Source organism: Oncorhynchus tshawytscha, linkage group LG07 (genome assembly GCF_018296145.1).
Source record: "Oncorhynchus tshawytscha isolate Ot180627B linkage group LG07, Otsh_v2.0, whole genome shotgun sequence".
Lineage (NCBI taxonomy): Eukaryota > Metazoa > Chordata > Actinopteri > Salmoniformes > Salmonidae > Oncorhynchus > Oncorhynchus tshawytscha.
Window position 1 is genome coordinate 35253771 of NC_056435.1, and position 25150 is coordinate 35278920.

At 43.7% G+C, this 25150-nt stretch overlaps 1 protein-coding gene across 8 annotated transcripts in view; it reads left to right on the forward strand.

Moving 5' to 3' along the window:
- Positions 1-1136: 1136 nt before the first annotated feature.
- The window catches only part of magi1b (membrane associated guanylate kinase, WW and PDZ domain containing 1b), a 195313-nt gene continuing 171299 nt past the window's right edge, over positions 1137-25150 (forward strand). For 6 of the 8 annotated variants that reach the window (XM_042324338.1, XM_042324342.1, XM_042324340.1 and 3 more), the window contains exon 1: positions 1138-1964. In XM_042324338.1, the coding sequence (XP_042180272.1) occupies positions 1667-1964 (298 nt within the window). In that variant the 5' untranslated portion in view covers positions 1138-1666. Of the gene's footprint in view, positions 1965-25150 lie in introns of all 8 variants that reach the window. The other 2 variants (XM_042324339.1, XM_042324346.1) reach the window with 1 other exon arrangement.

A 25150-nucleotide genomic window follows, 5' to 3' on the forward strand; every position in this document is an offset into this window, starting at 1 on the left:
TAGCCCAGCTGTCTAATGCTCTCTCTCTCTCTCTCTCTCTCTCTCTCTCTCTCTCCTCTCCCTCCCTCCCTCTCCCTCTCCCTCTCCCTCTCTCTCTCTTCTATTCAAGGGGCTTTATTGGCATGGGAAACATGTGTTAACATTGCCAAAGCAAGTGAGGTAGATAATATACAAAAGTGAAATAAACAATAAAAATGAACAGTAACCATTACAAATACAGAAGTTTCAAAACAAAAAAAGACATCACAAATGTCATATTATATATATATATATATATATATATATATATATATATATATATATATATATATATATATATATATATATACAGTGTTGTAACAATGTACAAATGGTTAAGGGTACACAAGGAAAAATAATATCTCTCTCTCTCTCTCGCCTATGATGAGAGGGGGGAAGAGGGATGTGAGTGATGATTATGATGATGGTGTGGTGGTGATGAAAAAACTGATGACGTTGACAGTTATCACAATTATGTTAAATATAGGCTATTGTAACATATTGTTGAAGGTCCTATAATTGAGCGAGTACTATGTGTTTTAAACATCTGTGTGTGTTCGACTCACATGAAGGACTACACATACCAGAGCTCCATATTAGCAGGGCACAGAGGGGAGTGCCTGTCTGTCTAGTGGTTTGAGGGGAAGTTCCAGTGAGAATGAAGAATGTGCTACAGAAAGAACCCAAACTATTAGAATCCCCCCAAAATAATACATATATTTCACTGGCAAAGTGAACCAGTAAAACCAGTAAAAGACAATTAATAACCGGGCCCAGAGTGGAGGTGTAGCGTAATGATTTAAAGGTGTAGAGACTAAAGAAAGATTGACTGAATGATAAATATAATATTTATTACATTTGCTTCATGCTTCGATTTAGATATGGCAGCTTATTCCCTCCTCATTAGTATCAATTTATTGAAATGCAATTAAACCTCCTAAGAATATGATTTTTAAACAATAGTTCTGATCAAAGTCAATATTATCCGTGCTTTATTTAGTTTACTGTGTTTTCAAATAGCATGTTAGTCCTTGATCGCACACGGCACTAGGACCCTGTAATAGGTGCAGCAGGATATCCCTCTGGACTCCGTAGGGAAACCGGACGCATGCGCTCATTTTACTAGCAGCACCTCTCGATCGGTACAGCACGCGGAGTGGGATAAAATATAACAAAACGTTGTACCTGCTTAAAGGAGCCGTGGTCTGTGTGGTACCACCAACCAACTCACCGCGTTTTCAAAGAAAACCTCCATTGCTTGGATCTTGAACGGAAAATATTGAAAGTGGTTTTTATAAAGAAGGAACTGAGAAACGACTTTAACAAGTGGATACTGTAGGTTAGTGGTACTTTGGCAGACGCCGAAGAGATATATAAACGAGATTACTCGGCAAGGAAGATGAGAAAAACAATACCTGCAAATTAGGACCAGCTGCTCAGGACTTCTACAGAAGTGGTCCATTGGACAAGAATGGCTTGATTTTTTTTTTGCGTGAATGATGGGCAGATTTTGACAGCAGCACTCATGCTTCACGGAAAGAAAAAGAAAGTTTGTTGCGTCTGATTTGGATATTATATTCTGAGACACGTTGTGTTGTCTATATTGCTATAAATCGGGAGACCACCTGTTTGGTGTCGGATATTCATCATGTCCAAAGTGATCCAAAAGAAGAATCACTGGACCACTAAAGTTAACGAGTGCGCTGTCCTCAAAGACGCTCGCGGTGACTTAAATGTACAATTGCTCGGTGGTGCGGAGAACGGAGAGTTCGCCTACATCGGACAAGTTAACGATGGTATCGTGGTTTACAAAAATGGAAAATTAACAGAGGGGGCGTTGATATTGGAAGTAGAGAACCTCTCGATCTCTGGGTTGCCCCTGTATGATGTACAGACAGTGATAAAGAATTGCAGTGGTCCCATCAGATTGAGAACGGTCAGACAAGGTAAGAGATGACACTGAAGCAGCAGCAGCAGAGCGTCCCAGAGCGCCCCATTCGTCCACACTGAGTGATGTATGAAAGTGGACAAGGCACTAAAATGTTATGTAATAAATATGTACTAAATCATTTCCCACTTTTCAGAATCCCATTCAAGGTTTTAGTTCTGTCAGATATGTACATACTCATACATTGTGAGTGATTTATGTATGTTGAATTGCCCTTTTCCCCTTAAAACAACACCCACATGCCTTGCATTTCAGCAGTTAAATGACTTATGATTGCAGTGTACCATACCGACGCTGTAGGTGATAGCTTGGCTGTCGCCTACCCATTAGGTCTAAGGCACGTATTGATAGTTGACTACATCCCAACCTCTGCTCAGACCATAGCAGGAAGATGACAACATTAACAGAAGCATACAAACAGCAGCTCTGGCCAGTGTGAACTGTTCATAGTCAACTTGACTCATCCTGGCCTTGTAGTTTGACACTAAGCCAATGTGACACAAACCCAGTGTGTCTGGCAGGCTTGTATGAATGCTCAGAGCTATGATGTAGTGCCTGTGCCACTCTGGGATCTGACTGATTTTAAAACGTTTCTTTGTGGTTAAAAAAGGGGGGAAAATCACACAAATATTTTTTTCCACATCTATTTGTTTATAAACCCTGAGCACATAGGCCTACTTCCTTGGCCCAAATAAGGAGCCACTGGATGGGCAACCTGCGGACTACCTACTTTCTTGTCAGTTTCATACAACAAATTCCCAACTCAACACACAGTCCATGCCACATGGTTCTAGTTATGGTTGATGAATCCCCTCTGTCTAGGCTAATGGGAAGAAGGTGGCCATCCTGCCCATGCTCATAATGACTTGAGACAATATCAGGAAGCTGGCCAATCAGCTCCCACTCCAGTCCCAGTGCTCCACCAGGCTCATTTCCAGATCCTGTTTGGAGGGATGGAGGAGGGGATGCCGTGGTGATACAGTCACATGACCATATGCCATTTCAGGTTTTAACAATTCATGCTGTCTAGGAAATGTTCTCCCTAATCAGGCTTAATCAGGAAAATATGTTTGGCAACAAGGGCCATCTGTATCCTATGTTCAGTTTAAATGTCCTAATTTAGCTCAAATTAATGTCTATTTTATTTAACTAGGCAAGTCAGTGAAGAACAAATTCTTATTTACAATGACAGCCTAGGAACAGTGGGCAGATCTACACATTTTTACCTTGTCAGCTCTGGGATTCGATCCAGCAACCTTTCGGTTACTGGCCCAACGCTCTAACCTCTAGGCTACCTACTGTAGCTGTCATTTTCATAGTTTGATGACTGTGAAGGCAAAAGGAGGTGCTGATTAGGCTATTGTCCATCAGGTGGTAAACTTTTCTGCATCCTCACTCAAGTTCAGGGTACAGGCTGGGCATAGCATGTTTTTGGTGCCGATTGTGGCTTTTTAACGGCCAACAGTACGTTGTTTCTGTACTGGGATTGACTACAGTACACACATTACTGAGCTGCCACCGGGTGCCACATGCCATTATATGGCCATGCTGCTGTATTGACACAGTAGCTCTGGCAGAGTCATTAACTGGATTATGTAATATGTGTGTAGTTTCGACATGTATTTCCACACTCCCTGCTTTGTTGAAAGGACTCCTGCTGTATATCATAAAGAGAGAGACATGTTTTTGATTGACATTTCCTATTTAATACATTTAGTCTCAGTCTTTTGGGTATCTAGTCTGAACACTAAACTGTTTAGGAGGGAACTTGGTTGCAGATTATTATCATGTCTGAAATTATGATAAAAAAATAATCTATTTGGGTAGTTCTACCCTGGTCTAAATTCCCCCCCTCACACACACACACACACACACGAAGGCTTTAACATGGAAGCGGATTAGTGTACCTCAAGGCTCCCATAGTTAATGGACCTATGTGTTATTTAGCAAGTCCTCGTGTGTGTTTGCTGTGGGATCAGTGCATGGCGCTCCATGGGGCTGGGCCGATCAGACCAGGCAGCATGAAACACAGCATCAAGGTCAGGGGTCAGTGAGGAGGTATTTAGTGTCTGGATCACATCAGAGCACAGCATAACTCCATGTGATGCTGTTAATCCCCTCCTAATATACTACACTGGGCTGACTGAGTCAGTTATTCAGCCAGGGATCAGTCCGAAGGAAAGGCAAAGACAAGTTAATTTACAGTGGTATTCAAGTTTTTAAAGTTTCACCAACATGTGTGGCTAGCCTGAAACTTTGCAGGCTCAGCAGATTTAAACTCTGTTGTAAATCCAAAAGGAAGAAGTTAAACTTTTTTAAATTGTGGTGCGATTATAGCTAGCTGGTCCTGTGGCTCAGATTTATGGCAGTGTGGGTGGTAGGTCGAGAATCTCTTTTTCAGTGGGTGTGTATTCATGGATGCCAAGGGAAGCCAGGCTTCCCCAAAAATGTACCAAGAAGAAATCTATAATTATAATATCTCTGTTTCTCTGTCATAATTTACCTTTAATTCGCAAGAGGCTGAATACAATATATATACAAATGTATGTGGACACCCCTTCATATGAATGGATTTGGCTATTTCAGCCACACCTGCAACAGGTGTATAAAACTGCATGGTTGTGTGCAATCATTGGCAGTAGAATGGTCTTATTGAAGAGCTCAGTGACTTTCAATGTGGCACCGTCATAGGATGGCACCTTTCCAACAAGTCAGTTCGACAAATGTCTGCCCTGCTAGAGCTGCCCCGGTCAACTGTAAGTGCTGTAATTGTAAAGTGGAAACGTCTAGGAGCAACAACAGCTCAGCCATGAAGTGGTAGGCCACACAAGCTCACAGAATGGGACTGCAGAATGCTAATTCGTAAAAATTGTCTGTCATCAGTTGCAACACTCACTACCGAGTTCCGAACTGCCTCTGGAAGCAATGCCAGCACAATAACTGTTCGTCTGGAGCTTCATGAAATGGGTTTCCTTGGCCCAGCAGCTGCACACAAGCCTAAGGAAACACTGTCACCACTGATAAATCCACTATAATTGAGAATTTCAATAAGCATTTTTCTACAGCTGGCCATGCTTTCCACCTGGCTACTCCTACGCCGGTCAACAGCACTGCACCCCCCCACAGCACCTCGCCCAAGCCTTCCCCATTTCTCCTTCTCCCAAATCCAGTCAGCTGATGTTCTGAAAGAGCTGCAAAATCTGGACCCCTACAAATCAGCCGGGCTAGACAATCTGGACCCTTTCTTTCTAAAATTATCTGCCGAAATTGTTGCCACCCCTATTACTAGCCTGTTCAACCTCTCTTTTGTGTCCTCTGAGATTCCCAAAGATTGGAAAGCAGCTGCGGTCATCCCCCTCTTCAAACGGGGGGACACTCTTGACCCAAACTGCTACAGACCTATATCTATCCTACCCTGCCTTTCTAAGGTCTTCGAAAGCCAAGTCAACAAACAGATTACCGACCATTTCGAATCTCACCATACCTTCTCTGCTATGCAATCTGGTTTCAGAGCTGGTCATGGGTGCACCTCAGCCACGCTCAAGGTCCTAAATGATATCTTAACCGCCATCGATAAGAAACATTACTGTGCAGCCGTATTCATTGATCTGGCCAAGGCTTTCGACTCTGTCAATCATCACATCCTCATCGGCAGACTCGACAGCCTTGGTTTCTCAAATGATTGCCTCACCTGGTTCACCAACTACTTCTCTGATAGAGTTCAGTGTGTCAAATCGGAGGGTCTGCTGTCCGGACTTCTGGCAGTCTCTATGGCGGTGCCACAGGGTTCAATTCTTGGACCGACTCCCTTCTCTGTATACATCAATGATGTCGCTCTTGCTGCTGGTGAGTCTCTGATCCACCTCTACGCAGACGACACCATTCTGTATACTTCTGGCCCTTCTTTGTACACTGTGTTAACAACCCTCCAGGCAAGCTTCAATGCCATACAATTCTCCTTCCGTGGCCTCCAATTGCTCTTAAATACAAGTAAAACTAAATGCATGCTCTTCAATCGATCGCTACCTGCCCGCCTGTCCAACATCACTACTCTGGACGGCTCTGACTTAGAGTATGTGGACAACTACAGATACCTAGGTGTCTGGTTAGACTGTAAACTCTCCTTCCAGACCCACATCAAACATCTCCAATCCAAAGTTAAATCTAGAATTGGCTTCCTATTTCGCAACAAAGCATCCTTCACTCATGCTGCCAAACATACCCTTGTAAAACTGACCATCCTACCAATCCTCGACTTTGGCGATGTCATTTACAAAATAGCCTCCAATACCCTACTCAACCAATTGGATGCAGTCTATCTCAGTGCAATCCGTTTTGTCACCAAAGCCCCATATACTACCCACCATTGCGACCTGTACGCTCTCGTTGGCTGGCCCTCGCTTCATACTCGTCGCCAAATCCACTGGCTCCATGTCATCTACAAGACCCTGCTAGGTAAAGTCCCCCCTTATCTCAGCTCGCTGGTCACCATAGCATCACCCACCTGTAGCACGCGCTCCAGCAGGTATATCTCTCTGGTCACCCCCAAAACCAATTCTTTCTTTGGCCGCCTCTCCTTCCAGTCGTCTGCTGCCAATGATTGGAACGAACTACAAAAATCTCTGAAACTGGAAACACTTATCTCCCTCACTAGCTTTAAGCACCAACTGTCAGAGCAGCTCACAGATTACTGCACCTGTACATAGCCCACCTATAATTTAGCCCAAACAACTACCTCTTTCCCTGCTGTATTTATTTTATTTATTTATTTTGCTCCTTTGCACCCCATTATTTTTATTTCTACTTTGCACATTCTTCCATTGCAAATCTACCATTCCAGTGTTTCACTTGCTATATTGTATTTACTTTGCCACCATGACCTTTTTTTGCCTTTACCTCCCTTATCTCACCTCATTTGCTCACATCGTATATAGACTTGTTTCTACTGTATTATTGACTGTATGTTTGTTTTACTCCATGTGTAACTCTGTGTCGTTGTATGTGTCGAACTGCTTTGCTTTATCTTGGCCAGGTCGCAATTGTAAATGAGAACTTGTTCTCAACTTGCCTACCTGGTTAAATAAAGGTGAAAAAAATGAAAATAAGCTCACCATGCTCAATGCCAAGCGTCGGCTGGAGTGGTGTAAATCTCGCCGCCATTGGAAACTCGTTCTCTGGAGTGATGAATCACGCTTCACCATCTGGCAGTCTGACAGATGAATCTGGGTTTGGCGAATGCCAGGAGAAAGCTACCTGCATAGTGCCAACTGTAACATTTGGTGGAAGAGGAATAATGGTCTGGGGCTGTTTTTCATGGTTCGGGCTAGGCCCCTTAGTTCCAGTGAAGGGAAAACTTAACGCTACAGCATATAATAACATTCTAGATGATTATGTGCTTCCAACTTTGTGGAAACAGTCTGGGGAAGGCCCTTTCCTCTTTCAGCATGACAATGCCCCTGTGCCCTATTTTTATTTAACTAGGCACAAAACGAGGTCTATACAGAAATGGTTTGTCGAGATCGGTGTGGAAGAACTTGACTGGCCTGCAAAGAGTCCTGACCCCGACCCCAGTTAACACTTTTGGGATAAATTGGAACGCCGACTGCGGGCCAGGCCTAATCACCCAACATCAGTGCCCGACCTCACTAATGCTCTTGTGGCTGAATGGAAGCAAGTCCCCGCAGCAATGTTCCAACATCTAGTGGAAAACCTTTCCAGAAGAGTGGAGGCTGTTCAAGCAGCAAAGGGGGACCAACTCCATACTAATGGCCATGATTTTGGATTGAGATGTTCGGCAAGCAGGTGACCACACACTACATGACCAAAAGTATATCTTACCGGAGCAAGCATCTGAGCGAGCGAAACAGCGCCTCTCTGTATGTGTAGCCCATCTATCTGATGCTGTCTGGCCAAAAAGAGTATGACATTGTTGTCGCCCGTAGCATTGAAAGCATGGGAAGCCAGCGGGCATATGGCTTCCCTTTTTATATATATATAAAATAAAAAAACTGCATAAGCAATGTATGCATTTTCCCACCAGAGATGTTTCCATCAAATTGACTTGTTGGAGATACAAAGCTGTGAGTGATAAGGTAGTGCACATAAAAACAAATTCATGTTATATAATGGATTAAAAACATCAAAGTTGAATGGGTTTTCATCACATTTTCAACTCTACTGATGGTTTTCTAACCAAAACTATTGCATTTTATATAGCGAGTGTAGCCCACTCTGGTATTGACACATGCACTCTAGCCAACCGCGTACTCTAGCCAACTCAATCTGTGCGCTGTTGGCTAGAGCACACGCATAGCCTATTGGCCCTTTCCTAAAGTAGCCATGGATGGAGATGGGGATTTGGACTTGTGGTTTTACTTAATTCTCCATTCTGGCCAAAGATTATAACAGAGATTCTGATCCAACCAGAAATTAATTGTGCCCCTGGCCTGAGAGGATGGAAGTTCAATATGTAGCTAGATGTAGAAGGCTAATATTAACTAGCTGGCTCAATGTTGCCTGTGAAAGGAAGTTAGGCTAGCAAGCATTTTAGCCAGGTAGCCTAGGACACAGACAATCACAACCATGGACAGCCACATAATATTTAGCTTACGTTGATTGGACTATATTGTTTTTGTTATATTTTAGTTGTCACTGTATTAAACTAAGCAGAGGTGGAATAGTGGAGGCAGCTCCTGTTTTCTTTGTGACTTGCGGTAACTCTCCGGTGTTCTCAATTGTTGTTTAGTGGTCCTGAAAATGTTGGAAACATTAACTTGCTTGACCATGCTGTAGGTCATGTTTGTTACATGCAATATGCTTTGTGGTCTTCACCAGACAGAGGTTGCTCTCCGGTTTTCTGATGAAACATGGGTGTGGTTGAATTTATTCTGCAGCTGTGTCTTATTGTCTCGGCCTTCTGCTTGTATATCACTGTGTCAAGGCATATGAACTAACAGGTTATCGAGCAAACAAAGCAATTATCACAACACAGGTTGTAATATGTCTTTTTTATTCTGGCTTGGCTTCACCAGTGGTATAAAAAAATAAAACATTTTAGTATATTTATTTATGTTTTTTACCCAAGTGTTGCTACTGTTCTCCTTCTGTCTTTGCATGTGGAAGCATTTATTTCCTTTTCCTCTGTGTGAACCCCCACAGCCCCCCCCATCTTTTGTATTCTCTGACACAGTTGACCAGCTCAACTTCCCCTACACAATGTGTTCAGACACAATCTCTGGGTTTAATTTACCTGTGTTAGTTACAAAGGAAGTGCTCCAGCTGCTTCCGCTGTGCTCCAGTCTCTTTCTGCCTGCCTGCCTGCCTGGATGGAAGGTGTTGTGCCCTTCAGATCCATTCTAATTGTGATCTCATGATGTTCAGAACTCCTGTCAACAGCCTCTTCGTCATCATGGTCATTCCTCAAGGAGGATACAGTCGGTGACATTCTTTAATTTCTCCAACCCCCCCCCCTCTTGATTTCCTGTCAGACGATGAAGTCGCACACGTCTTGTTGAGTGGCTGAGATTTGGATTTAGAGCTTCTAGATATTTCTCCCAGTTCTCAGTCTTCACTTCCCATCTCTTTAACACATCCCAAGCAGTGGATCATTTGACAAATCTACTCCTAAGGCCTCTGCTTATTTCCACATTGTCAATGTGGCTGTCATATTAGCATAATCCCATATGTGGGAGGTGTTTTTCAGGCACAGTCGTGTGCAGTACCACAGTGTATATGGCGACTAATGGCTGAGGGGTTTGGGAATGAGCTTACTGTGAAGCCTTTGACTGCTATGGTAAGTTTGATTTAAATCCGTCCCATTGCAGTGACATCAGAAGAGAATTGCATTCCACAGTCACTCTGCAATCCCACACGGTGTTCATTAGAAGGTTCAGTTGACCGTTATACAAAGTTGTGTTCTTCACATCCAACGCATGCAGGAATCTGATCATCATTGCATTTGATTTTGATTTGATCAGCCTGGAGCTGAGCGGGGCAGATTGTGACTCATGCTGATGTGCCAAAGCCCTCTGTCAGTTTTGCTGTTGTTTTCGCAAATTAGACGCAGTATTGCTCCAACGGGCATACTGCTACCAGGAAGTCAATTTATATGAGCAGAAGTAGATGTTAATAGTCTTGGCGGCATAGAAGTCAAGAATCTTCCATGTTCAAATTACATACTAATAAGCAGGAGCCCATAAACTCACACATACCTTATCTCTGCTATTGTCATAAAATATGAAAACAGCTTTGGAATCTAAAATATTCATTTGCTTTGATTATTTTTACTTGTATTTAGTCAGTCTATCCTCTGTTCTCTGGAGATGCTTTTTTCTTTACCTTTTTAATTATACTTAGACCAGACCAGTGCCCTGGGGTCCGATTACACATCTCATTAGCTTCTGCTGGTGCCCACCCATCTCTCTCTCTCTCTCACACACACACACACACACACACACACACACACATTTCTTGGGGATTTGAAGACAGGCCGTCCTGATTAAGAGGATTATATAGACATGGTTGTGTTTTCCACAATAGCCAGCAGACTACACACACACTCTCTGCGGTCATGTGTTTCTGTTTGTTCTGGAAACCCATGGCATACACACACACACTCTCTGGGGTGGTGTGTTTCTGTTGGGTCTGGAAGCCCAAGGCATGGCATACACACACTCTGGGGTGGTGTGTTTCTGTTGGGTCTGAAAGCCCAAGGCATGGCATACACACACTCTGGGGTGGTGTGTTCCTGTAGGGTCTGGAAGCCCATGGCATACACACACACTGGGGTGGTGTGTTTCTGTAGGGCCTGGAAGCCCAAGGCATGGCATACACACACACACACTGGGGTGGTGTGTTTCTGTAGGGTCTGGAAGCCCAAGGCATGGCATACACACACACACACTGGGGTGGTGTGTTTCTGTAGGGTCTGGAAGCCCAAGGCATGGCATACACACACACACACTGGGGTGGTGTGTTTCTGTAGGGTCTGGAAGCCCAAGGCATGGCATACACACACACACACACACTGGGGTGGTGTGTTTCTGTAGGGTCTGGAAGCCCAAGGCATGGCATACACACACACACACACTGGGGTGGTGTGTTTCTGTAGGGTCTGGAAGCCCAAGGCATGGCATACACACACACACACACACACTCTGGGGTAGTGTGTTTCTGTTGGGTCTGTAAGCCCAAGGCATGGCATACACACTCTCTGGGGTGGTGTGTTTCTGTTGGGTCTGAAAGCCCAAGGCATGGCATACACACACTCTGGGGTGGTGTGTTCCTGTAGGGTCTGGAAGCCCATGGCATACACACACACTGGGGTGGTGTGTTTCTGTAGGGTCTGGAAGCCCAAGGCATGGCATACACACACACACACACTGGGGTGGTGTGTTTCTGTAGGGTCTGGAAGCCCAAGGCATGGCATACACACACACACACTGGGGTGGTGTGTTTCTGTAGGGTCTGGAAGCCCAAGGCATGGCATACACACACACACACACTGGGGTGGTGTGTTTCTGTAGGGTCTGGAAGACCATGGCATACACACACACACACTGGGGTGGTGTGTTTCTGTAGGGTCTGGAAGCCCAAGGCATGGCATACACACACACACTGGGGTGGTGTGTTTCTGTAGGGTCTGGAAGCCCATGGCACACACACACACTGGGGTGGTGTGTTTCTGTAGGGTCTGGAAGCCCAAGGCATGGCATACACACACACACACTGGGGTGGTGTGTTTCTGTAGGGTCTGGAAGCCCAAGGCATGGCATACACACACACACACACACACACACACACACACACACACACACACACTCTGGGGTGGTGTGTTTCTGTTGGGTCTGTAAGCCCAAGGCATGGCATACAGACAGACAGACACACACACACACACACACACACACACACACACACACACACACACTCTGGGGTGGTGTGTTTCTGTAGGGTCTGGAAGCCCAAGGCATGGCATACACACACACACTCTGGGGTGGTGTGTTTCTGTTGGGTCTGTAAGCCCAAGGCATGGCATACAGACACACACACACACACTCTGGGGTGGTGTGTTTCTGTTGGGTCTGGAAGCCCAAGGCATGACACACACACTCTCTCTCTCTGGGGTGGTGTGGGTCTGGAAGCCCAAGGCACGGCATACACACACACACACTCTCTGGGGTGGTGTGTTTCTGTGGGTCTGGAAGCCCAAGGCACGGCATACACACACACACTCTCTCTCTGGGGTGGTGTGTTTCTGTGGGTCTGGAAGCCCAAGCCATGGCATACACACACACTCTCTCTCTGGGGTGGTGTGTTTCTGTGGGTCTGGATGCCCATGGCATACACACACACTCTCTCTGGGGTGGTGTGTTTAACGGAAGCCCAAAGGATTGCATACACACACACACTCTCTCTCACTCTGGGGTGATGTGGGTCTGGAAGCCCAAGGCATGACACACACACACTCTCTCTGTCTCTCTGTCTCTCTGTCTCTCTGTCTCTCTGTCTCTCTCTCTGTCTGAGTGTGTGAATTGTGCAGCCTCTCGATGATGGGGTTGGTCTCAGATGTCTGTGAACTAACTTGGGCTGACTTGGCAGAACCCTTCTCCCCATGTTAACTCTTGAAAAGATACCGTACCATAAGGACCTTCATGGGAGTTGTGGATTAGTGTGTCACATGGCATTGCAGTAAGTACCATTTTCAGTAGTGACACTTGGTGGGTCGACGAAACAAACACATTTGTATAACGAGAACCAGATTGGATGCAAATGTGTGTGTTTTACACAGGACTATGATTTACATCTACCATCTGTGTTTCTGGTGTCTGTTCAGGATATGTTTTGATGATTCATGTTTGTAAAAATCCTGCATTAGCATGCTCTCCGAGCACATTTGACATTTAATCACCACCCAAATGTCATTAATTAATTATAATTGTTATTCATTTAGACCCTCATTAGTCACTATGAATTACCTAGAGAAACATGAATGTGTGTGTGTGTGTGTGGGGGGGCTTCAGGAGTTTACTCCAAATCTCTCATCTGGAAATGTCAGCTGCTGTGATTGACCAGCATTTGGTTTCCTTGATGGAGAAAGCATGTGGCTGTTAGCTGGAAACTGCTGTTATCTAATGCTCCAAAATGGTGGTGTTTAACAACCGATGTCATCATCTGTACAGGTGGGCTAAATCTATATGCTCAGCAATATGTGGTGGTAGTATAGTGCCAAATGCCATAGCCATGGTGATATACAGTGCAGGGCAGTACCTTTCTCTCTAGCAGACTTTTAAACATGTCCTGTCCTGGTCCCTTCATCCATACCTAAGACTTGCTGGGCACAGAGATTACAACCAGACTCGGCACGTTATCAACACCTTCATAATGACTCCTAGTTCAGACTACACACACGGGTGTTGCACTGGTGGACCCCTGTAGACACATGCTGGTCCGCTCTTTCACATCATCCACATCATCCCTTGTAGCTCACTTGTGCAATAGTCTGTGTGTGTGTTCATACTGTTCACGGTCCTCCCAACGGCAGCAATCTGCATAGACTTTTTAGAAAGCTCTGTTCTTCTGTCCTTCCTAGCATGGCCAGACAGTTAGCAGCAGTTCTGTAGTACTGTCATCTGATTGGCAGTGATGGTGGACGTCTGTTTCCGTGACGACTCCCAATGGGAGTGGAGCAGTGGAGGAGCGGCGCAGATGCCACGGGTCAGGGCCGGAGGCGTCCCCAATGTGACATGTGCTGTTCACTCTGTCCCCATCGATCAATCGCTCCTCTCCCTCAGGTAGGCACGCCAGGAAAACAGTCCCCCTCCACAATTTGCTCCCTGCCCTGTCATGGCGTGGGCAGGCCAGCCAGAACATGCCCCACACACACAGGCATACACATCTCCTTTTTAACACAGTTGTTGGTGACATTGGCTATGAATGTTTCGTAAAAAAACATATTGAACTAGGTGAAATGTTGTCTTACTTGGAGACTCTGTTGTTCTCCCTAATAGAACAGGGGCCCCCTCCCTCACAGTACAGTACCTCGCCCTACACACACCCCTATGGAAACGATGATGTTATGACTATGTCAAGGAGTTAATTTCCATGCCTTTATTTATGCTTAGATTCTCCCTGACTAACCAGCAGAGAGACTAACAAACTGTTTGAAGCAGATGCTTGTGGCCAGGCTATTCTCAACCCTTTAATGTGGACTTCGCTGTGTTAGTTCAAATGTTAATGGCCAGAGTGGTGATCTTTTGGCTCGCTTTGGAATTGCATCATCACTTTTAAAAAGTGCCACACAGCCAGCATCAAACTCTGAGGGTTCAGATATACACACACACCACTGCTCTCATGATCTCTATCACTCTGCAGTGGAATGCTTTATTCATGTACTGGGCGATGTAGGGTTGTACTACAATACCACATTTCACATGGTAAATAAGAACACGAATTTGACTAAACTATACGGTCCTATTAAAAACATACTTTATGTAAATTGTGTGGTTTTATAGCTCGCAAAGTAAACAAATGTGACTCTAGATGGCAATATGTTTGTTTCTAACATTAGTGCGGTTTTCCTCCTTCAATCTGCTATTTTGTTGTTGTTTTCTTGCCATGATACACCTACAGGTCTCTGCTCTCTGTCAGCCACAGGTTTTTTTTTTTACAGGAACTTGCCTATTTTTAATGTTGTCCTTAGGTTTGCTTTTGGTTCTGCTTCTCCTCATGGTGTGGATTAGTGATGAGACTATTGCTACACTGTGTCTGCTAGCAGTAATTGTGATGGAGAAGGCATAGCAAACTGATTATCCACAGCATTGACTTGTTCGTCTTAAAGGGATACTGCATAGCAAACTGATTATCCACAGCATTGACTTGTTCGTCTTAAAGGGATACTGCATAGCAAACTGATTATCCACCGCATTGACTTGTTCGTCTTAAAGGGATACTGCATAGCAAACTGATTATCCACAGCATTGACTTGTTCGTCTTAAAGGGATACTGCATAGCAAACTGATTATCCACCGCATTCACTTGTTCGTCTTAAAGGGATACTGCATAGCAAACTGATTATCCACAGCATTGACTTGTTCGTCTTAAAGGGATACTGCATAGCAAACTGATTATCCACAGCATTCACTTGTTCGTCTTAAAGGGATACTGCATAGCAAACTGATTATCCACAGCATTGACTTGTTTGTCTTAAAGGGATACTGCATAGCAAACTGATTATACACAGCATTGACTTGTTCGTCTTAAAGGGATACTGCATAGCAAACTGATTATCCACCGCATTCACTTGTTCGTCTTAAAGGGATACTGCATAGCAAACTGATTATCCACAGCATTCACTTGTTCGTCTTAAAGGGATACTGCATAGCAAACTGATTATCCACAGCATTGACTTGTTTGTCTTAAAGGGATACTGCATAGCAAACTGATTATCCACCGCATTCACTTGTTCGTCTTAAAGGGATACTGCATAGCAAACTGATTATCCACAGCATTGACTTTTCGTCTTAAAGGGATACTGCATAGCAAACTGATTATCCACAGCATTCACTTGTTTGTCTTAAAGGGATACTGCATAGCAAACTGATTATCCACAGCATTGACTTGTTCGTCTTAAAGGGATACTGCATAGCAAACTGATTATCCACCGCATTCACTTGTTCGTCTTAAAGGGATACTGCATAGCAAACTGATTATCCACCGCATTCACTTGTTCGTCTTAAAGGGATACTGCATAGCAAACTGATTATCCACAGCATTGACTTGTTCGTCTTAAAGGGATACTGCATAGCAAACTGATTATCCACAGCATTGACTTGTTCGTCTTAAAGGGATACTGCATAGCAAACTGATTATCCACAGCATTGACTTGTTCGTCTTAAAGGGATACTGCATAGCAAACTGATTATCCACCGCATTGACTTGTTCGTCTTAAAGGGATACTGCATAGCAAACTGATTATCCACCGCATTCACTTGTTCGTCTTAAAGGGATACTGCATAGCAAACTGATTATCCACAGCATTGACTTGTTCGTCTTAAAGGGATACTGCATAGCAAACTGATTATCCACAGCATTCACTTGTTCGTCTTAAAGGGATACTGCATAGCAAACTGATTATCCACAGCATTGACTTGTTCGTCTTAAAGGGATACTGCATAGCAAACTGATTATCCACAGCATTCACTTGTTCGTCTTAAAGGGATACTGCATAGCAAACTGATTATCCACCGCATTCACTTGTTCGTCTTAAAGGGATACTGCATAGCAAACTGATTATCCACAGCATTGACTTTTCGTCTTAAAGGGATACTGCATAGCAAACTGATTATCCACAGCATTCACTTGTTTGTCTTAAAGGGATACTGCATAGCAAACTGATTATCCACAGCATTCACTTGTTCGTCTTAAAGGGATACTGCATAGCACACTGATTATCCACAGCATTGACTTTTCGTCTTAAAGGGATACTGCATAGCAAACTGATTATCCACAGCATTCACTTGTTCGTCTTAAAGGGATACTGCATAGAAAACTGATTATCCACAGCATTCACTTGTTTGTCTTAAAGGGATACTGCATAGCAAACTGATTATCCACAGCATTCACTTGTTCGTCTTAAAGGGATACTGCATAGCAAACTGATTATCCACAGCATTCACTTGTTTGTCTTAAAGGGATACTGCATAGCAAACTGATTATCCACAGCATTCACTTGTTTGTCTTAAAGGGACACTGCGAGATACTGCAAGGCTCTTGATCCAGTTGGGGATTCTCTGTTGTTACCGGCAAGTGAAGCTTGATTTTGGAGGAAGCTAAACACTTAACTAGATAGCTAACTAGCTACTAAATTAGCAAACCAAATGAGCAACTGCAGAACATTTAGCACATTTTACACAGTTAACTTCATAGTTTTAAGATCTAACTGGAAAACATTTAGTAGTGAATTCCATACTGTAACTACACTATATATATATATACATACATACATACATACATACATACATACATACATACATACATACATACATACATACATACATACATACATACATACATACATACATACACATACATACATACTTTTTTTGTATGCATGTGGACACCCCTTCAAATGGCAAGAATGGCACCGACAGAGATGGTCGCCTCGCTTCAGGTCCTTAGAAAACTATGCAGTTATTTGTTTAAAAAAAAAAAATATATTTCTTACATTGTTAGCACAGAAAATCTCAAGTGTTATTACATACAGCCGGGAGGAACTATTGGATATAAAACAATGTCAACTTACCATCATTACGACCAGGAATACGTCTTTCCCGAAGCAGATCCTTTGTTCGGACCTCCACCCTGGACATTGGATCTTATCCCAGAGGCCGACCCAAAACAACGCTGTCGCCACAGGAGAGGCAGACAGAGCGGCCTACTTGTCAGACTCAGAAGGCGAGCACACCATCCACCGCTTCCGAGCATATTACTCGCCAATATCCAATCTCTAGATAACAAGGTGGACGAAATTAGGGCACGAGTTGCCTTCCAGAGAGACATCAGAGATTCTCTGTTTCACGGAAACATGGCTCACTCAGGATATGTTATCAGAGTTGGTACAGCCACCTGGTTTCTTCACGCATCGCGGCGACAAAAACAAACATCTCTCTGGTAAGAAGAAGGGTTTGGGGTGTATGCCTTATGATTAACGAGTCATGGTGTAATCACAACAACATACAGCAACTCAAGTCCTTTTGTTCACCCGACCTAGAATTCCTTACAATCAAATGCTGACCGCATTATCTTCCAAGAGAATTATCTTTGATTATAGTCACAGCCGTGTATATCTCCCCCCCTCCCCCAAAGCAGATCCCTCGTCGGCCCTGAAAGAACTTCACTGGACTCTATATAAACTGGAAACCATACATCCTGAGGCTGCATTTATTGTAGCTGGGGATTTTAACAAAGCTAACCTAAGAACCATACTTCCTAAATTCTGTCAGCATATCAAATGCGTGACAAGAGCTGTTAGCTTTCTGGATCATTGCTACTCAAACTTCTGCGACGCATACAAAGCCCTCCCCCGCCCTGCTTTCGGAAATTCTGTCCGTGACTCCATTTTGTTGCTCCCAGCCTATAGACAGAAAATAAAACGGGAAATGCCCGTGCTCAGGTCAATACAACGCTGGTCTGACCAATCGGATTCCACGCTTCAAGATTGCTTCGATCTCGTGGACTGGGATATGTTCCAGATAGCCTCAGGCAATAACATTGATGTATACGCTGACTTGGTGAGCGAGTTTATTAGCAAGTGCATTGGAGATGTCGTACCCTCTGTGACCATTAAAACCTTCCCTAACCAGAAACCGTGGATTGATGGCAGTGTTAGCGCAAACCACCGCTTTTAATCATGGCAAGGTGACCAGAAACACGACCGAATACTAACAGTGCAGCTATTCCCTCCGCAATCAAACAAGCAAAGCGTTAGTAGAGAGACAAAGTAGAGTCGCAATTCAATGGCTCAAACACGAGACATATGTAGCAGGATCTACAGTCAATCACGGATTACAAAAAGAAAACCAGCCCCGTCGAAGACACTGACGTCTTGCTCCCAGACAAATTAAACAACTTTGCTCGCTTTGTGGACAATACAGTGCCACTGACATGGCCCGCTACCAAAACCTGTGGGCTCTCCTTCTACATGGCCAACGTGAGTAAAACATTTAAACGTGTTAACCCTCGCAAGGCTGCCGGCCCAGACGGCTTCCCTAGCCTCAGAGCATGCGCAGACCAGCTGGCAGACCAGTGTGTTTACGGACATATTCAACCAATCCCTATCCCAGTCTGTTGTCCCCACATGCTTCAAGATGGCCACCATTGTTCCTGTTCCCAAGAAAGTGAGAGTGGGAGTCCACTCCGATTTATCTCTTCTCCAGTTTCTGGGATAAGTGGAATTGCCTTGGGGGGTTACAAACAAAGGATCCCAGTCAGGAAAGCCTCTCTAAAATCCAAAATATATTCAGGCTGTATATAATAATGCAAAGGAGGTTCTGAGCTAATAAGGTGAGAAATAATCCCCAAAACGATAAAACTGCAAAGTTGCTTAGGAGCCATGAACAGGGTGACCATGTCTACCGGCGCCATCCTGCAAAGAGAATACATCTCATTGTTGGAGTCTGTAATTGGATCTCTTAGCCAAGAACATCTCTTAGCCAAGAACATCATCTAACGGTGATATGCAGCATCTTCAAGCCTTTTTCATACTGTCCTCTCTCCCGGCCCAGCCCTGAGGCAAATGATGTCCCCACTCAATACACTTACCCAAGAGGTGACAGCTCCTATACCTGTGACGTATTGCCCCAATCTGTGTAATACTATATGGAGAATAGGCTCTCTGATGGTAAATAGTTATTGGTAATAAGAGGGAAGACTAAGTGAACCCAGACGGACGAATGGTACTCTCTGTCCTCAGGCTGAAACTGGGCTTCTTTAAAATCTCATCAATTAAGGAAGAAATCTAATTTCCCTCCCGGCCTCTTACAGCAGTACTGGTACTGGCAGTCTGTCTGCTTTTTTTCACAGGATTTGATTATAATTCTTTCTGATGTGAATGGTCTGATAAGGAGAGACGAGTGGAGCGGGTTTGCCCCGCCTTAACCCCATTTTGCCTGTCTATAGTTTCTCTCATTGCCACACGGACTCTACAGTAATGGTCAAGGAGGACATACAGTATTCTGGGCTGGTTTGATGGAGGCATGTCATGCTCAAGCTCCATTACTCACATACCACTCACATACCATACATAGAGTTCTCAGATCTCCCCTTGGAGTGTGTTCGAAGTTACACTGTAGTTCGGCAAGCTACGGTGAACCTGTAAACCCCTCTTCTTTTAAGGAAATGTATCATCTGTTAAAAACAGCTGAATAATGTAAATGAGGTAGACAAGGAACGTCTCTCTCACTGCTCTTAACTGACCCTCACTTCCCTTCTTCCTCTCGTTATTGTCTCCTCTCTGTCTCTCAGGCCCTTTCAGGGGTGAGCTCCATTTCCTGTGTGTCACTTCCTGAACCCTTTGTTTGGCTACCTTTTGTCCATCCTCCACTGCTCTCTCTCTTCCGTTGGTTGACATTTGAATGCTTTGACATTTCAGACGGTTATGCCTTTTTAATAGGGTGAGGGTTGGTTGTGGAAAATGAGTCCCAACTCCTGTAATATTTAAGCATCACCTTGTGGCTGTAGGCTATCGAGGGGAACAGGTCAAAGCAGTGCCTTCTCATTGAAAACAAAGAGACAAATGAGAAGGCACCAACTGATTGACAGACTGACTGCATAGTACATTAGTGATGTGGGAAAAAAATCGGTAGTTGCATATCGTGATTTAAAAAAAAAAAGATCAACATTTTTTAACACTATTGTAAAATAATTTTTTGCGCTGTTCTGCAATACCTGCACCAAAACTCCAGTATTTTTCCTTCATAGCTTCGTCACCATCTTCTTTTAAAGAAAGTAATAGTTAGTCACATACGATCTTGATAACATGTAAACAGCCTTGCTAACCAGCTCTGATAGGGTGAGTAAAATGGCCAGAGTGAGGTCTTCTCTAATTTCTGTCTGGAAGTAGCTAGCTAGCCAAATTTAGCCGGTTACCTTGGGTACTTGTTTGCAGGCAAGCTGCAGAAGGACGAGGAGGCTACAGTCCCCCAACGTTTATCAGTGCAATTTTGATGGGCAACTAGCTGAAACAGTTTGAGAGGGTTTATCTAATGTTCCTTCGGTAGATTTGGGCTAATCTTACTTTGGCTCGCATTAGTTGTTGATCTTGTTGATGTGCAAGACTTAGGGAGAGAGAGCCTACCTGTTCATGGTTGTTTGCTCAATAGGACTGTGAAGTTCCTAAATGTAAGAGGGTTCCCATGGTGTTGACATAATGGCAGAAATCCATTCATGCTTATTTTGTGGCTTTTGGCGAATGCATTCTAATGATATAAAGTCTCGCTGTTGCAACTTCCTGTAAACACACAGTCCAGTTCAAAGTGAATGATGGCCGGCCTGTGTGGCAAATAGCTTCTTTTCATGAAGGCCTACTGCCTACTGTGATGGCCGGCCTGTGTGGCAAATAGCTTCTTTTCATGAAGGCCTACTGCCTACTGTGATGGACGGCCTGTGTGGCAAATAGCTTCTTTTCATGAAGGCCTACTGCCTACTGTGATGGACGGCCTGTGTGGCAAATAGCTTCTTTTCATGAAGGCCTACTGCCTACTGTGATGGCCGGCCTGTGTGGCAAATAGCTTCTTTTCATGAAGGCCTACTGCCTACTGTGATGGACGGCCTGTGTGGCAAATAGCTTCTTTGCATAAAGGCCTACTGATGGCAGGCCTGTGTGGCAAATAGCTTCTTTGCATAAAGGCCTACTGTAGCTCTGATTGGCTATGGTGCACCGATCTGTGTAGACTCCGGTTCTGGACAAGACAGATGTTTTATTTGCTACAGTGTCTTTAAAGTGTCATTCTTCTTGGGGGTGTATATAAGATTTAATGTTGCTAAAATGCTGTCAGTTCCACTGTAATAGTATTATTAGGGGGTAGAGCCCTGCCCATTGAAGTTCAGCTGCTCTGGCGCCAGCCTCTGCTGTGGGAATTCCTTGCGATCGCTACAGTGTATTCTCCAACTGTCACCTCTGTGTAGTGTGTCTGTTGACACTGATGCACCTGTTCCCAGGTAGAACAGAGCCAGTCCGACAGGTTATAGCAAAACTGCTGCATAACTTCCTTACAACTTTCAACAGGTGAAACGGCAGGACTCTCAGGTGGAATGCCAGCTTACAGGTGGGCGTAGCTACACTTTGAGGCCCAGTGGTTGAGGAACTGTTGTGACACAGCCAATGTTTTTCTCTTCCTTTTTCCACCCCTCCCTTTGCATGTGCATCCCCCTTTAAACACGGTCTTTTCTCAGTTATTTATGATCCAGGATCAGCTCTCCCGGCCCCACCCCTATCTATAAGCATCACAAGCTAAACAATAGCAATCCCTAACTGTAATTAAAGGCATAAATTATCTACTTTGCCTCAGCATGCTGTAGATTCCCTGGTTAAATACAGTACTGTGATAGTCCAAGTTGTCCCCTCTCCTTCTCCTTTCTCTCCTTCCCTCATCACCCTCTCCTTGTAGTGTGTGTAATCATGATGTTTGAGGTGATTTGAAGTCAGGTGGCCCTGGTTACCACAGCAACAGGGACAAACCCTGAGTCTTGGGCATCTTTGGCTGACTGATTGATAAATTAAATCTCCTGGATGTTCCCTTACGGCCTGCTTAATGTCTGGCCAGGCAAACATATGACCTCAGGGAAGGCATGGTATAAACACGCCTGCCTGCCCTTCTGACTGGAGGTTAAGGAGCCTTTGCCTCATGACTCATATTTTTTGAATAACTGTGTTTACTTTCTTTGTGGCCGCATTCCTCTCATCCCTTTGTAGCAGTAGGTATTACATGGATGATCACAACCAACCTCGTCTGACTCCTTCCCTTTTAAGTCTTTTATTTTGAAGTTTCTGGTTTGTAGAACTGCCAGCAAGTACATGTAAACTTGCTTTGGCATGGATTTAGTTAAACTCCCAGGTGCATATACACACGCCTTCTACAAATTGATGCAGAAAGGCCAGATAGAGAAATCTCTTTGTAAATGGAGAAATACAGTTGAAGTCTGTTTACATACACTTAGATTGGAGTCATAAACTCATTTTTAAACCACTCCAGAAGTTTACATCTACACTAAGTTGACTGTGTCTTCAAAGAGCTTGGGAAATTCCAGAAAATTGTCATGGCTTTAGAAGCTTCTGATAGGCTAATTGACATAATTGGAGTCAGTTGGAGGTGTACCTGTGGATGTATTTTCAGGCCTACCTTCAAACTCAGTGCCTCTTTGCTTGACATCATGGGAAAATCAAAAGAAATCATCCAAGACCTCAGAAAAAAAATTGTAGACCTCCACAAGTCTGGTTCATTCATGGGAGCAATTTCCAAATTCCTGAAATTACCACGTTTATCTGTACAAACAATAGAACGCAAGTATAAACACCATGGGACCACGCAGCCGTCATACCTCTCAGGAAGGAGAAGCGTTCTGTCTCCTAGAGATGAACGTACTTTGGTGAGAAAAGTGCAAATCAATCACTGAACATGTTTGGAGGAAAATGGGGCTTGCAACCCGAAGAACACCATCCCAACCGTGAAGCACGGGGGTCGCAACATCATGTTGTCAGGGAGCTTTGATGCAGGAGGGACTGGTGCACTTCGCAAAATAGATGGCATCATGAGGAAGGAAAATTATCTGGATATATTGAAGCAACATCTCAAGACCTCAGTCAGGAAGTTAAAGCTTGGTCGCAAATGGGTCTTCCAAATTGACAGTGACCCCAAGCATGCTTCCAAAGTTGTGGCAAAATGGCTTAAGGACAACAAAGTCAAGATATTGGAGTGGCCATAACAAAGCCCTGAACTTAATCCTATAGAACATTTTTAAGCAGAACTGAAAAAGCATGTGTGAGCAAGGAGGCCTACGAACCTGACTCAGTTACACCAGCTCTGTCACCCAACTTATTGTGGGAAGCTTGTGAAAGGCTACCTGAGACATTTGACCCAAGTTAAACAATTTAAAGGCAATGCTACCAAATACTAATTGAGTGTATGCAAACTTCTGATCCACTAGGAATGTGATGAAATAAATAAAAGCTGAAATAAATCATTCTCTCTAATATAATGACATTTCACTTTCTTAAAATAAAGTGGTGAGCCTAAGACATTTTCTCAAAATTCCTGACATTTAATCAGAGTACAAATGTCCTGAGTTTAAATGTATTTGGCTAAGGTGAATGTAAACTTCTGACTTCAACTATACCGTAGGCTTTACATTAGTACGTGACTCTGCCTACTAAGTACCTTAGATTTGCTCTGGAAAATAAGCAGGCCATGTTCCTCTTCAACCAGAGAAATAGCAGCCCAGCTTCACTAATCTATGAACACAGCTGAGGGAGGTGCAGAAGATTTGCATGTTAACCATGGATGAAAGTCAGTGTGCGTAATGGTGACTCTTGTAAATGGTGACTGAATAGTCAATGATATTTTATCCTGTGTAGCGCCCTGCTTTGCCTCGTTCATTCTCTTGGTTATTACTAGGGGTTGGAACCAAAATGATTTTCCAATCGTTTTGTTTTGAGACACTTTTTTTTTTGTTCTGTTCCAACCAGCAAAATAAAGTTCTGAACTGGTTTGAACCCCCCCCCTCCCCTCCAAAAGAAGCTGTTTATATTGTTCCTTTTTTAACCTGTGAAATCGACTGTTTTACATAAAACATTTTGCTAAATAAATGAATTTGCCATTCAGTGCAGATAGAGCAGGCAAGCTAGTTGCTTATGTGCTTGATGGACAGACAAGTGTAGCCTATGGTGCCAGATGTGACTGAAATGTACAGGTGTGGAGAGAGCGATATACGTGAGGAGCAGGCTTGAAGTGCTGGGCATCTTCTTATGACATGCATTATCTGAATTAGGACCACAGAATTACCTTGTTGTATTAATAAATTAAAGGTGAAACATGATATCTAGGCCTATAGTATCCTTAACTAGTATTGAAAAAGTTGTTCCATTCTAATTCAAATGAATCGAAAGGACAGTAATTGTGACATTTAAGTGATAATGCCTGAAAAGCCGGTGTATGGGGGATATATTGGCACGGGTGTTGTTAGGCTCGAGACAATATATCCTCCAAACACCGGCTTCTCGGGCATAATCACTTTTATACAACGGGTTACCAAAATATTCAAATAATGACTAATATATTTTCATAGAAAAATATATTTTTATGAATTTATTCATACTATTTCATCCAGCTGGTCGTTCGTTCTATCGGTTCGGTTGCCAGAGGCATGACCCAGTCTTCAGTCTTTTTGTTCTGTATCTATAGATGCGACCCTGTCGTTCATTCTAAATGCTCCATTGCCATATTGTCTGGCAACGTTCTTAGCCCTTGTTTGCTAGCTAGCCAACTACAGCTAACTTACAGTCAAGGCAAACAGTGTAGCTAGAATAACAACAAAGTAGCTGCATTTGTTTAAGTTGTTTTCTAGTGACATTTATTTGGATACATCCATAACAATGAGCTAATGATGCACGATTTCACCTGGCAGAGTAAATGT